The following is a 13,612-nucleotide window of genomic DNA, read 5'->3' on the forward strand; positions in this document are numbered from 1 at the left end:
AATGACCACATATCAGCAAGCGAGGGCATGTGCTCTTTGTTGTTGTCTGGGTTCAGTTTGTCCCTGTGATTTAGCCTGGCAGTCGTTCCTGCAGGATGAAATGTCCGAGCCATCTGCAGAGGACGATGTTAGGGTGCCCCCAAGGACAACTAATTATAAACTCCGATCCTCTCGCTGTTCCCATGTAGAAGCGGTGAGGATCATCTGTGCTCCTAGCAGGGGAGAGGAGAGAGACACCGAGAAATGAAAGGGAGGAACGCACGGGAAATTGCATAGAATAGAAGCGCCTATGGAGAGCGAAAGTGAGAAATAGTTGCTGCAACTAAAGGGCAAATATCAAAGTAGGAGTTCTGTCAGACGAAGGACGAGAAAAGAAGATTAAGGGCAGACCTTGTGATGTGAGAGCATTCTGAGAGTGGATTGATGGTTAGAGGACAGCTTTTACAAAGGCAGAGCATCGGGACCGTTAAGAGCCATCTGTGATCTGGCTCCAAGTGTATGAGTGGAGAATTTTAAAGAAAGGCACATGCAATTCTTTTAGGCTGTAGAAGATGGAAAACTTTACAAACTATACAAGGTCTGGTCAAGCGGTCCGTTCCTACATCAGGTTTTATATTCCACTGAGGAAATAATTATAGACTACTTGCTCTACAGAAGACAAAAATCCATGAATAAAAATGTATCAGATTAATTTTAAATAATGTGGACTTAAGTCTTGTTAATATGCATCAAAAAACCTATAAATCTGTTATAAAAATATTAATATCTTATCAGCGTCGAATCAAAACTCAGTCAGAAGTGATGACTATTTTACTTATTTAGCAAGCCATCTTGCTGCATATCTACAAATCATAAAAAATTGTATATTTTATGAGTCACAACATTTGACACGCCAATTAAAATCACAATAATTGCATTGGATAAATTCACCGATAGAATTGAAAATGAAGCTATTAGTAATCCATGCATCCATCCATACAAACATACATACGTACATACATACATACATACATACATACATACATACATACATACATACATACATACATACATACTTTTATGATCTCTATTTTTTGTGTTTTTTTTTTATCTTTAATCTAATTTAATGTATATATTTTGTCTAACACCAGTGGTCTTTAATGAAAAGTGGAGTACCTCATTAGTAATCACATTAATATCTTTAATGAACCTTTGAATTAAGGGAACAAAAATAATAGCAGAAACGAGGTTTAACAAAGTGGATCAGGCTCCTGTTGGGTTTTTTTCTTGGTTTTGTTCAGATGCCTGTCTGACTCTCTTCTGCGTGATTTAGCATCGAGTTGAGAGCCCCGCTCAGAGGAAATTCACTGCTCATTAGCTCGACTTTAAGAAACACGGATTTTGGTTTTTTGTACCCTGTTGTTTTCGTTCTAAGGGAGAAAGGTTTTCAATTGGAGCCGTGGTCTGCTCAAGGTCTACTTCACACACATTACTTTCAAAAGCTTACCGATACACCAGAAAAAAGGTCATTACTTTGAGGAGCCCTTTAATGCACAAAAGGTTGCATTTGAGATAGTGTCCTCAGATAGATGTGGTCCTATTTACTATGAAATTAAATAGAATGTAAAAAGTGTGGTTATTAAAAGATGAATGCATTGTGTTGTACCCAACAGTTTCCGTTGTTAGATCTTAACCTGTCTGTAATAACTTTACCCTAATAAAAATTAAAAAGTTCCATCTCCATCAGCCATCTGGGCTGGTGGACCACATCTTTTCTTGAATTTTTATATAATTCTTCTTTTATAATTATTTTATTTATGATTAAATGTCTTAATGGCCTTGCTCCACCCTATCTCTCAGACTGGCCTCTAAGGTCAGCTGCCCCAGTTTTTTTTTTTAAAGACAAGCTCAGAGATGATCGTCTGTTTGCTGCTGCTTGTAGTTATGGAACAGGCTGCTTCTGCGTGTTAGGCAGGCTCCTTCTAACCTGACCCTAGACATCTTCCATAGAGAGTGATTTCTCCAACCAATTTTATTGTCTAGCCAATCAGGACGCAGGGCTGGAGTTTCATAGATGTGACGTAGTGGAGAATCGACCGTGACGTGAGACAGACAGCAATGGCGGCTCGTCAAGGAAGCAAGCGTTAACATTGATGCTGCTATTTCTTCCATGTTGTCCAATCTACCTAATATTGTTTCATTAAAAGAACATCAGAGAACGGCTCTGAAGGCTTTTGTTGGTGGAAACCATGTTTTCGCCCTTCTCCCGACCGGATTTGGCAAGTTTTGTTTTCCGGGGCGCGCCCCTTAGCGGTTAGCGCTAACCATGTTAGGAGGCCTTTAGTCCTCGACGCGGTCGGCCTGGGATCGACTCTGACCCGCGGCGCTTTGCCGCCTCTCTTTTCCCCCCTCTTCCTGTCAGCTCACTGTCAATAATCGCTCTCACAGCGTCACGGGTTAGCTTTGGTGTGAGTGGTTGAAATAGCACGTTGATAAAGATGACAGACAAGTGGCTTATCCAATCATATGCAAGGATTTTTGATAAGGCCCAGCCTTCAAAAAAGGCATTTCCTATGGATCAGTCCCAGATGGATGTGAGTGGAGCTAGGCGGAGCGAAATACATCTGGCTAGAGTCAGGTTAGGCTCCTTCACTGTCTTCTTTTGATTTTTTTTTTTTTTTTTTGAAGACAAAGCTTTTTCTCCTGGTGCTCAACCCAGTATGAGTTGTTTGTTCATCTGCATGAGTTTTTGTGTTGTCTAACATTGTTTTATGTCTATTTTTGTTTTATTTGTTATTTTTGTCCTTATTTCCTTAACATACAGCACTTTGGTCAACCATTTGTTGTTTTAAAATTTGTTTTATTAATTAATTGGTATGGATTGGCAATAGGTGACACGAGAATTGTCAGACCTAAAAACAGCTTAGCACTAGCTTTAGCACAAAAAGTTAGAGCTACTAAGTCAAAAAATGAATTTGACATATGAAAATATAATGCACAACTTACTGTAAATTTGGAGCCACTATCTGACTTGGGAGGAATATAAAAGTGTTTTTCCTGACTTCAAGCAAAGCATGACTTAAAGTAGGTTAATCCCACCGCTCAACACTTACCTTAATGTTACACCAGCAAACTTTAAAAGAAAGTTCTTAGTGCTGGGGGAACAGCTCCAAAACACCCTTAATAAATGAGCCCTAATTTAGTTTTAGCAATAATTACCAAAAAAAATATCAGTGAAGACTGTGAGTGTATGAGATGTCACCGTATTGTCAATTATTTAGTGCTGACACCAAGAGAACTGACGTACAGACAGGTTATTGGGGTATACTTTCTCCCTGTGTGTCTAAGACAGAGTGGCGGTTTTGCACAAGTGCGGATGTGCAGAAAAGCATCTCTCAAATCCCAGCAACACAATAAAAATGCAGGCCCGGCTGCGTCTGCTGCAGATCGAGCCTCGTTTTCATCGACAGGCTCTACAGAGTCCGACACGTAGACCTTATGACTCCCGTGTCAGCTTCTTTCTCACCTTTGCAAAACAACACAAAGACTCGGGCGCATTGGAACTGCCATGTCTTTGTAACCATGGGTACTACTGCTTTTTTTGTTATTTAGATAATGTTATCTTTTGTGCCTAAGCTCAGCTCTGCTTTCTGTTTTTCCTGTGCTCTCAGACTGCCTCATCCGCCTGCAGTATATCCCCCTCTTGCCTCCTTCCAACCCCTTTTCTTCTCTGTCCCAATCACTTCCCCATTTATGCTTTTTTTTTTAAATAAAAAATGTTCTGCTTTTATCTCCTTTAGTCCTGGCGATCGGGTGCAGGTCACAGACGACTCTAATGAGGAGTGGTGGAAGGTGGGTCTGATGGGGTGTGTGTGTGTGTGTGTGTGTACTTGTGGCTGTATTTTGGGGGGTTTTGTGTCCACAAAAAAAAAAAAAAAAAAAAAAAGCGTGTGAATGCTCATTTATTGTGCACACGTGCTAATTCAAATCTTCAAATCAAACCTTTAGTGCATCACACCTGCTCCATTTTTCACAAACATGCAGGCAGCCACTTTCTGAAATAGAACGTAATTTCCTCTGAAAATTACCAAAAGAGTTTAGCATAATGAACATGACTAGTGTTTCAGCCTCAACAACGCGTTTATTGAGTCGGTAATGAGCTTCACTCACTCCCAGAGGGGGAAAAAATGTTAATGTGGGAGTGTATGTGTGCGTGTGGGTGTATGTGCTTCAGCTTCACGCTAAAAGCAAGATTCACCTGGACTAAATCATGCACAGACTGTGTATCATTCAACAGCTGACTTTGTGTAGCTTCACATTGAACTTATACGGCCATGTACAACTGAAGCAGCCGCCCTTAAAACACTGTCAGTCAGCACATTTGTCGCTAATGTATCCTTAAATTATGTATAATTTGTGAATCATCTGCTCATCACTAATGCATAGTTTGTAAACCACTTCAATAAACGTGTCTACACCTGAGGCAGCCGGCAATAAATATTAAAATATTCTCACACTTCCCATCATTTTTCATCTGTCTAGATGGAAGATGATCGCCGGTTCCTATTTTTTTTTTTGCTTAAATACAGGAAAAATGACTCAAGGCGTGCCCCCGCTGCCTTTGTGATTTGTCACTGTGTCCCACAAGGTTTTCAATGAGACGATAAACAAAGGCGCCTCCTTGATTGGCCCACCAAGAAGTTAAGCAGATGAAGCCATCTATTCTGGATTGCACACATTAAAGAAGGGAGTAACCATCTGTTCTTTGAACAAACAAACAGATTTCACCGAACAGTTTGGATTCTCCATAAACGTAATGAGACCGGGGGTAGCGTCACTTTCTTCGCTGTCGGATAGTCAAGAACATTATTTTCAGCTTCATAATAATCTTCATGGGTCGTTTAGAGCGACTGCAGTAAAGAAATTGATGGTCAAAGCATGACAAGCTGGAAGATTTGCACAGGTCTGAAGGTAAAGCATTTTAAAAAACAACAAAAAAACAACATTTAATGAAAAAAAGGAGGCTTTATATGCTACAAGTGACCTTTTTATCTGCAAATAATCACTGATTCACTCGTTTTTGAGATGTTTTTGCTTAAATGAGCCCAAAATGTTAAAACTATAGTTTTGTAATAGAGGAAGACCGAGGAGACACCCACTCTAAGACACGCACATCCAATTTGTTGCTTCTGCACCTTTTCTTGTTGCTGTTGTGTTTTAATGAGTGCACAGTCAAGCTCAGTTCAAACTTTCTACAATCTGGTGGCTGTGAAAGAATTTTGATCTGATGGCGTTGCCCTAGAAGCTCGAGGCTGCAGAGCAGCAATTATCATGAAAAACAGCGACTCCTTCCCCCAATGTGCAGGACCTATGCCATGCGAGTGGAGCAAGCAAAGTTTTCCTCTTAGTGAAATACGGTTTATCTGCCCAACTGCACAAGAACATCCAGGAATTGCAGAATAACAGCGTTAGTTGTCTGTAATTAAATTATTTTGTGATTATATCTTTACATCCTGTTGCTATACTTTTAGGGTCACGTAACTAACAATGATATTAAAGATTGTTTTTCCAAATTAATCCTTCCTTGAAGACGGACATAAATCCTCTTTGTGTCGTTTAGTGCGAGGTCAGCCTGTTCTGATGGTCATGAGAAGTTCTGGTCTTTTTTTCTTGCCTGCAGGGTAAAAGTGGTGACAGAGTTGGCTTTTTCCCCGCCAACTTTGTGCAAAGGGTCCGACCAGGAGAGCGTGTCTGGCGGGTCATCCAGGGTGTTCCAGGAAATAGAGAAAAAGGACACATGGCAGTGAGGGAGTCCCAGGTAACTCGATGTTGTGATCTGCATTTCCGTAGAACCGGGAAGGTCCAAAGAGCAACCCGGGAGCCATCGGTTGCTGCAGCTGTGATTTTATGCAGCCAGTTCAAGAACGGGGCAGTTTTCACAGACACAGATTTAAAACCACTATTGTAGCATTTTAAAATTTTATTTGAAATGTAAAGTGCATTATAAATAAAATGTATTATTATTATTACTATTAATATTATTATTACACTATTATTATTATTATTATTATTATTACACTGGCGGTTGATATGTTGCCGCAAGCATTTTTGAATACAGAGTCAACAATGTCCTCTTGTTGCTGAGAATAGCAACATTTTAGATTAATTTGCATGCCTTTCCTTTAATAAGACAAACGTGTGAACCAATCAGCACGCAGGCTCAGCCTGGCCCGCCCACTCAGCTCTCACACAAACTCATCACACAAACAGCTGAGAGAGACCGCAGCAGCGAAAAAACATGAACAGGGGAAGTAACACCGTTTGGCTTTATTTTAATACCGTAAATGAAATCAAGCTGTATGTTTTGTAAAAAGCCGGTTCATTTCAGTGGAAACACAACAAATTTATCTAAGCACGTGAAAAAACATGAAAACGTCGAGCCCCAGAAACGGAGAGAGGAGACGAAACTTCTCTCACTGCCCCGACAGACCCACAGACGTCTCTGACTGAGGCGTTTCAGTCCTCCAGGGAACATCCAGGTAGATCAGTGGATGGATGGATGGATGGATGGATGGATGTTACTGGAGCCCACACATAACATGTAATTAAGACCTTGAAAGAACCCAGTACATATATTAAAAAGTGTTATTTAAGATAAGATAACATTAGCTAATCCTTTTTTTATCCCACGACAGGGAAATTTATAGGATTAAAGCAACAGGCAGTTGCACACAACACAGACAAAATTACATAAGGATTGAAATATATAAGAGGTGGATTAGCGAAAAAACACTGAACATAACATTATTATTATTATTATTATTATTATTATTATTATTATTATTATTATTATTATTATTATTATTATTATTATTATTATTATTATTATTATTATTTAATTGTAATAATAAAATAAAAACCACAAAACCCAAAAGGTCAACAGTTTCATGATACATCAAGCTTAGGGACTGGCTAATATACAGCAGGTCAAAAAAGACCATATTTTGGCTGCAGTGCTTGCTGTTCTCTTATGAAGAAAAGATCAACTAGTGCACTAAATTCAATAGATGGGTTGAAAATATCCAGCATAAAATAAGTGCTACAAATGTTACAACACTTTTGTTCATATGGCAGCAGAACATTAAAATAAAAGTGCTCTTTACACTACTTTTGAATTCATTCTTGGAGTTTGTAAATACAATGCGATTAATTGCGATTAATCAGGGCGATTAATCGCGAGTAAATATTTTAATCGTTGCCCAGCCCTAATATATATATATATATATATATATATATATATATATATATATATATATATATATATATATATATATATATATATATATATATATATATATATTGGATCTAATGTTAATTACAGATTAATTTAATACAAAAATTGACTACTTTGCTTCTTTTGATAACAAGCTCCACCTTTAGTTTATTATTGCGCATGTACAAGTAAAAAGAACGTTACTGTGAAATCAGGTTTCAAAAATCCAATTTTTGTGGCTCACAAGTACTTTCCTCTATACAGTTTCAGCCTGGGTGGCAAAAAGTTTGGGCATCACTTCTGTAGAAGATTTGAGTGCAAACAGATCAGTGAGCACTTTATACATAAACATATATCTAAACAATGTCTGAATGGTTGAAATCTTGGATATCTTGGATAATTTTCACATAAATACTTTTATGCAACTAGGGGATTACTCTGATCATACATTTATAAAAAGGATAAAGTTTTCTTTGATACTCATTTTTCATTAGTTTTACCAATGAAAATAAAGTGAGAGTTTTTAACTCTCTTATGTTTCTATTTTACCTTGCCTGTGTTTTACTTGTCTATTTTAATTGTACTGTTACTTTCAGTTGTACGTACAGCCCTTTGATGACCGTTGTTATTTTAAAGTGCTTTATAAATAAAGGGGTATGATATGAAATGGTATGATATGTATATATAATTTCTCGATGAATAAAGGGATGAACAAAGTATTTTTGAATTGAATTGAATATACGTGTATTTAGTGATTAGGAATACTTAACAAACCACCAAACTAACCCAGGTTGTAACAAAATGTTGAAAACACACTTTTCCTGTGAAAAGATATCCAACTAATCTGATTACGGTTTGATCTAGGGGAAAAAAAGCAGAAAGGCTCTAAAGTTATTTGTTCCACATCCGTTCTTATCCAGTTCCAGATCAGCAGAGTAACACTAAATTATTCCCGCTTCATATCTAATGAGGAAAGTCAGTGGTGCGCTCTCTGGATCTCAGGCTTTCAGCGAGCGGGGAGTCAAGAAGGGACCGCTCCTCGTCTCTCCTCTGTCTTGAACGAGGACCAGCCTGGATTCCTCTGAGGAAGGAGGAGGAGGCCACAACTTTCATTCAATATGGGCTTGGATGCTCGGATGAATGAGTTCCCGGGTCCCAGCCAGCACAACGCATCTGTATATCATCAGATAAGAGAAAAGGGTGACTTGCTGGGAAGATAAGATAACATAATCTCTTAGGAGTTGACACCAAAAACATCTCTTCTCAGGAATGCTTGTATTCAGGCAAACAGGTAAAAAAAATAAAATAAAAAAACACAATGAAGGTTTTTTTCAAAGCAGTCTCACTGGGCCCAGATAATCAGGCTGGACCTCATAAATGGCCTGCCTGGCCTGGTTGATTGTAAAACTTCACAAATCTGACGTGTCCTGTGAGGTGACCGGGAATAAGAAAATCCTCTTTCTTTAACAAGATCTTGCTCCAAGCAGAAAAAAGGGGGAAGATGTGTGACAGTGAAACAATGTCTTAATTCCAGGATGTTGCTTAGGATCCACCAAATATTGACAACTAATCTTTAGCAAAGAGGTCCTCCATCTATAGATACAAAACTTAAATATACATACAAAATGAAAACTATCACGGTGTTAACCAGGCGACACAGACACCCTGAGTAACTGAAGCTAAAGAGATAATCATGAAATGACTCAGCTCAGTGGGTCTCTTTGGTAGAAAAGCGAAGGTGACAGAGAAACGCTGGATGGAAGCTTAGCAAAGCTCCGGGTCGTCACGTCTGCGCGAACTGAATGATTAAAACATTACCTTCAAACCTGAATAATGGATATGACATTCTGTGGATGACCTGAGGAGAGAATAAGTAATAAAGTCACATCTGGTGGGCTCATAGACACTACATTAACCTCATAACGTATGCGATTCCAACAATTAACTCTAATTTAATTATATGCAACACATAAAAGGGTCTTCCTGTATTTGTAATTGTTTTTTTTTTTCTTAACTGACATATTTCCTCTTCTCGTTGTAGATTTGTGTTGGGAAGAAAGAGGATGGGGAAACGTTTCTGAAGCTGAGCAGTGGAAAGAAGAGAGGTCTGGTCCCCGCCGACTCCATAGAGGAGATCTGAACATTGCTGCACTTCTGCACTCAGATTCAAACTGGCAGCACCGCGCTCCCGGAGAAACGGCCGTCCGAGCCTCTGCAACTGCACAAAAAAAAAAAGAGAAAAAAAACCCCAACACACACTCCTGCAAAGATCCAACTCTACCATCTCTGATAAACTTCTTTTTTTTTTTGTCCTGAGAGAATTTATTGACCACTGTCCTGCTCTTAAGGACGCCGAGTGACTCAGCGTTTAGACAAAGGGTAGCAGAGGTAAATGCGGCTTCAAGTATCTGGAACGGATTTAGTTCGGCTCGTCAAAATCACTTCTCCGACGGTGGGAGGAGGATGAATCCTGCTATGGGAACATCATGCTTGTGTCAGTGTCCTTTTTCTTGCTTCTGCCCACTCTGTGTGTCTCATCACTATCTGCTCATTTCAGGGCATTTTTTTCCCCCCCTCTGGGGGCTGTTACCACGTACTGCTCGCTGCAGCTACAGACTCTTTGCGAGGAACAACCACTGCCATCTACTGAAAGCAACACTGCCACAAGAGAGACTCCGGGATGAGATGGGAGGAGGTTATGCAAACTTAAACCCTGCGTCAGACAGTGCTTTAATGAAAAACTTGGACGAATACAGAACCGGAATTGACTTTTTAAAAGGAAGATTAAAGGACCCAAGGACATCGTCACGGACGCTCAAATCTGTATTTTTTCCGACGTTATCCTGGTGTGCAGACATATCTAAAATATGACACACGCACACACACAAAAAAAAGATTTCGGCTTCTTTTAAGCTCTGATCTGAAACCTGTGATCACATAATAAACAATGGTGTACACACCCATGTTATACTATGACACTTATCCTGTAAAATCTACCCTAAAACCACCAAATCTGTTAGAAAAACAGAAAAGGTGCGATGACCTGGTTGCACAAGTGTAAGTTGCATAAATTACGCCCTTAGACTACAAGTTCACTGGACCAGCTTTTGCAAATAAAGGCTATAGTTAAAAAATGTAAATTAATTAATTGTTTTTTTTTTTCAGGTTCACAATTGGCGTGCTCCTCATTACTGTTGTCAAGTGAGCCTCAAAGACAGCTAAAAATCCTGAAACTGAATCCTGAGGTGCTTGAACAAAGTATTTAGCTCCAAGGTGTGCACACTTATGCACCCAGGTTATTGCGCCTGTTTTTTTTTTAAATGGTTGCCCCTCCCTCGGATTGCTTTATTTCACAGTTGAATGGTACAGGATAAATGTTACATCAGATATGCAAAAGTGTTTGAATTATTAATCTCAGCCTTTCTTTTTACAAAGAAAGTGTAGCTACACCTTTGGATCTTATAATTCCTGTTCCTGTGGAAAAAGAAAACTCAAAGGAAGTCAAAAGAACCGAAAGATTTAGAAGGAACAGTCGGGTATTTCTGGAGCTTTATTATGTGAGCACAGACCAGGAGAAAAAAAGAAAAAAAAAAAGAAAAGGTGTCAACAAGTGGTGGAAGTTGAAAGCGGAAGACGCTGTCCTCCTGTTTTCACACGCCAGCTCGCCGAGCACATGAAGGTCGGTGCCTGGTGAGACTCGCTCCACTGTCCCAGCGGGCGATGCAAGCGTTGCCCGGCATTTATTTATTTATTTCTTTTGGTTTTGTTTTTATGTTTTTTAACACACTGCAGCTAAAAACAGCAGGAAATAAAGCTGGTCTGCCAAGGTTCCTGAGAATAAAAAAAAAAGAAAAGGGAAAACAGCAACATTTAAGGGCTGTGACAAAGAGTTTAAGTTTATCTGACAGTTCAGAAGAGGAGGTGGCGCAGAAAGAGAGATGACGGGAGCGTTGAACCGTTATGAGTCAGCGTGCATTGAGGAAACACTGTACCCATGGGTGCATGGCAGTCATTCATTGATCAAATGTCAGCCTGCCTCCCCCCCCCCCCCCTCCCAGTTTGGCCCTTCTTGTCCTCTTGTTATTGATGTGACTGGTCAGCTCTGGCATAGAGCGAGCACATTTTCTTTGCTTGGCACCCAGAACACTTTGGATAGTTTAGACATCTTGCAACCAATCTGACGCCCTGCAACCAGCGAGGCGCACCGTTTGCATGCAGAAGGCAAATAAAACTTGAAGTAGAGAGTAGAAGTCATGAAAAGAATTAGCTCATTTAGGCAACAGAATCCCTTTTCTGTTAGCATTTCACGCATCGAAGAGGCGTAACCGACGAGCATCTTCTCCTGTAAAAAAAGTCAAAGTAGCATTTTATAGGGATTTTTTTCACACCATGATCTTAGTCATCAAATAATATTGCAATTTTTTAAAATTTTTTTTTTGCAGCATAAGACTTTTCAGGTTATTAGTTTGTGTCTTTTCATCAAAAAGAAGCATAGACAGAATATCTGCAGCATCCCCTGCAGTTATCATCACCCTTTTAAAGATGCGTAAAAAGCCTTATAATAATTAATCCTTTTATTGGAGCAGCATGATCCTACACTTTAAATACATTAGAAAAATGAAGCCTTTACTTTAAGAACATGAACTCAGTCGGTGAAAATAAATAAAGTGTTTATTTAGATCCCAGATGTCACCATTTTTCACATTCCTAACATTTCCTATAAAACTGACGTGTCTTTAACAATTTTTTTTACTTCCCAGTTTTTATCAGTGTCTTTAGATGGTGTTCAAGCAAGGTGTCCATCTCCAGGGAATAGTTACAAAAACAAGCAGCTGGCCAATTCTTACGCATATCTGACTTCAGAGCAATAATCGAAGAAGGCACAATCAAATGGGGCGGTAAGAGACAAGGTTGTTACAGGACCCAATCATATATATATATTTTTGCAAAAGCAAGCAAAATGGTAACATTTAAAAAAGAAACAAACACAGAATTGAGTACAATCTTAGCTTAGGTCTAAAGGTAAAGCGATCATTAGATGCTATCTAAATGCCAGCCGTCTGTTTGAAAGGTTCCTTCTCCTTACGGGGACTTTAACTAGAACTGAGTGCCTTGGTCCAGTGATACTGAACCTAAAATTTTGATGCCGGAACCGGAATTTGGTCTGGCATAAAACAGAAGGAAAATATACAAGAATACTTAACGTCTAATGTTAAGTACGGTGGAGGATCTGTGATGCTGTGGGCACGTTTCTGTTCCATAGGCCTTCGGCTCCTAGTTGGGGGGAAAAGCATCATAAACAGTTTAAAATGCCAGTGCATTTGAAATAAAAATCCTGTGATCTGTGTAAGATCACAGAAGAGGGTTATTAGTGGGGGGTTTTTTAGCAGGAAAATTATCCTAAACATGTGGGCAAATCAACACCAGACCATCCAACAGTCGACCTTCATTTCGTGACTACATCAGCGCATAGACAGAAATCCTGTTGAAAACCTACGAGATGAGTGCTGTTGCAGGGAGGTAGCACTTTTGGGAAAGAAAATTTCTTAATAGAAATCCACCCCGTAAGATTTCTCTTTTGTAGTTCAGTGTGAAAGCAATAAAGCAAACTTCCGTTAATGCTTTTTAAACATCTTTAGCACGGGGTAGCAGTAACCACGCAGGGGTGCTGCCGTGTAAAAGCGTCAGCTAGTCTTGGTACGTGCCAGCACTCGTCGTTCTCCTACGCCGCGTCGGGTTTGTGTCGCATCGCATTCCTCAGATTTCCAAATGTAAACGTTTGAACGTGTCTTGTGTCACGAGTAAATGTCCGGCAACTTACCTCAATAAAATGTCTTTACACGACGTTGTCGGCCTGTTTTCTGACAAGACACGCGGACGGCAGTCGCAGGCACAGATACCCATGCTTGGTGATCATTTAGGTCTGCATGACAGAAGGCAGGGCTTCTGGTGTTTTTTTTTTTTTGTGGTGCCATATTTGTGCTAAAAGAGGCCACTTCTACTCTTTTAGTGCTGTCGATGCGTAATGCACCATCCTCCAGCCGCGACCTCCCACTGCTGTGCACCGAGGAATGCCAGACTGATGCTCAAGACAGCTGCAATATAAATAACACATAATGGCACTGCTGGAAGGAGTGTAATTAAGGCCTGTTTACCATATTACGCGCAGCAACATAAATCAGAGGAGCGATAACGTCTTTTACTACGAGCAGACCTTTTTTGTTTTTAAATTGGTTTTCATTTCAACAAAGAGTTAGGGTACCGTTGTCAGCATGCACCACAGTTTATATCAGCATTAAGAGCACTTTTTTATTTCTGTCGTGTGCACTGAGGTTAATATTACATTGAGATTAACCCCAA

The 13,612-nt window shown here is 39.6% G+C and overlaps 1 protein-coding gene across 2 annotated transcripts in view; it reads left to right on the plus strand.

The window, feature by feature from the left end:
- LOC105932726 (SH3 and cysteine-rich domain-containing protein 2) overlaps positions 1–13,097 on the plus strand; it is a 29,750-nt gene extending 16,653 nt beyond the window's left edge. For both annotated transcript variants that reach the window (XM_036148111.1, XM_036148112.1), the window contains 3 exons: positions 3,780–3,831; positions 5,660–5,797; positions 9,294–13,097. In XM_036148111.1, the coding sequence (XP_036004004.1) occupies positions 3,780–3,831; positions 5,660–5,797; positions 9,294–9,392 (289 nt within the window). In that variant the 3' untranslated portion in view covers positions 9,393–13,097. The remainder of the gene's footprint in view (positions 1–3,779; positions 3,832–5,659; positions 5,798–9,293) is intronic.
- The last annotated feature ends 515 nt before the right edge of the window (positions 13,098–13,612 follow it).

This window comes from Fundulus heteroclitus, chromosome 16, assembly GCF_011125445.2.
Source record: "Fundulus heteroclitus isolate FHET01 chromosome 16, MU-UCD_Fhet_4.1, whole genome shotgun sequence".
Lineage (NCBI taxonomy): Eukaryota > Metazoa > Chordata > Actinopteri > Cyprinodontiformes > Fundulidae > Fundulus > Fundulus heteroclitus.